Genomic DNA, 724 nt, shown 5'->3' with positions numbered 1-724 from the left:
CACAGCGCCCCCTGCTGGGAGAGGCTGGCACTGGATTTGCTGGGAGCCCTCCACAGCCACCACCCCCAGCCTGCCCCCCCATAGCGCATCCTGCCAGGAGAGGCTGGGACGGGATTTGCTGGGAGCTCCCCACAGCCACCACCCCCACCCCGCTCCCCAGAGCCCCCCTGCTGGGAGAGGCGTGGACTGGAGGAGTTGGGAGTGTCCCCCTCCACAGCCAGCACCCCGCCCCTTGCCCCACACCCAGTGCTGGACCTGGGGTACTCACCTCCGCGTCAGCTTGGAGGTGAGTTTGCTGAAGAGGTTGGAGGTGGCGCGGCTGCGGCTCTGGGGCAGCGGCGTGGCCTCGTGGGACAGCGTGGGGGAGGTGGGCGGCCCGTTCTGCACGGTCCCGCGCCGATCCCGCACCTGACCCCCGTGGAAGGTGCTGCGGATGGTGGTGCCACGCGAAAGGCGGGTGCGGTCCGAGGACGAGGAGGACGTGGCGATGCTGTGGGTGGAGGGCGACGCGGGGGGTACCCGGTTGGTGATGGAGCTGGGGGGAGGGGAGAGTGCCCCATTGTGAGCCTCACATACTGTTGTTCTCCCAACCACCCCCCATGCACCTCTTGCCCCATAACCCCCACGCACCCTCTCCTCCCCACCCCCTATGCACTCTCTGCCCCATAATCCCCATGCACCCTCCCCTCCCCACCCCATAACCTCCATGCATCCTCCCCTCCCC

At 68.8% G+C, this 724-nt stretch overlaps 1 protein-coding gene across 1 annotated transcript in view; it reads right to left on the bottom strand.

Moving 5' to 3' along the window:
* MARK4 (microtubule affinity regulating kinase 4) overlaps positions 1–724 on the bottom strand; it is a 45,388-nt gene that overhangs the window by 2,516 nt on the left and 42,148 nt on the right. The window contains exon 8 of the mRNA XM_026658798.2: positions 269–535. Coding sequence (XP_026514583.1) covers positions 269–535 — 267 coding nt within the window. The remainder of the gene's footprint in view (positions 1–268; positions 536–724) is intronic.

This window comes from Terrapene carolina, unplaced genomic scaffold (assembly GCF_002925995.2).
Source record: "Terrapene carolina triunguis isolate 2854851 unplaced genomic scaffold, T_m_triunguis-2.0 Scaffold517, whole genome shotgun sequence".
Classification (NCBI taxonomy): domain Eukaryota; kingdom Metazoa; phylum Chordata; order Testudines; family Emydidae; genus Terrapene; species Terrapene triunguis.
Note: the sequence above shows the minus strand (reverse complement) of the source record. Positions and strands in the feature narration are given on the sequence as shown.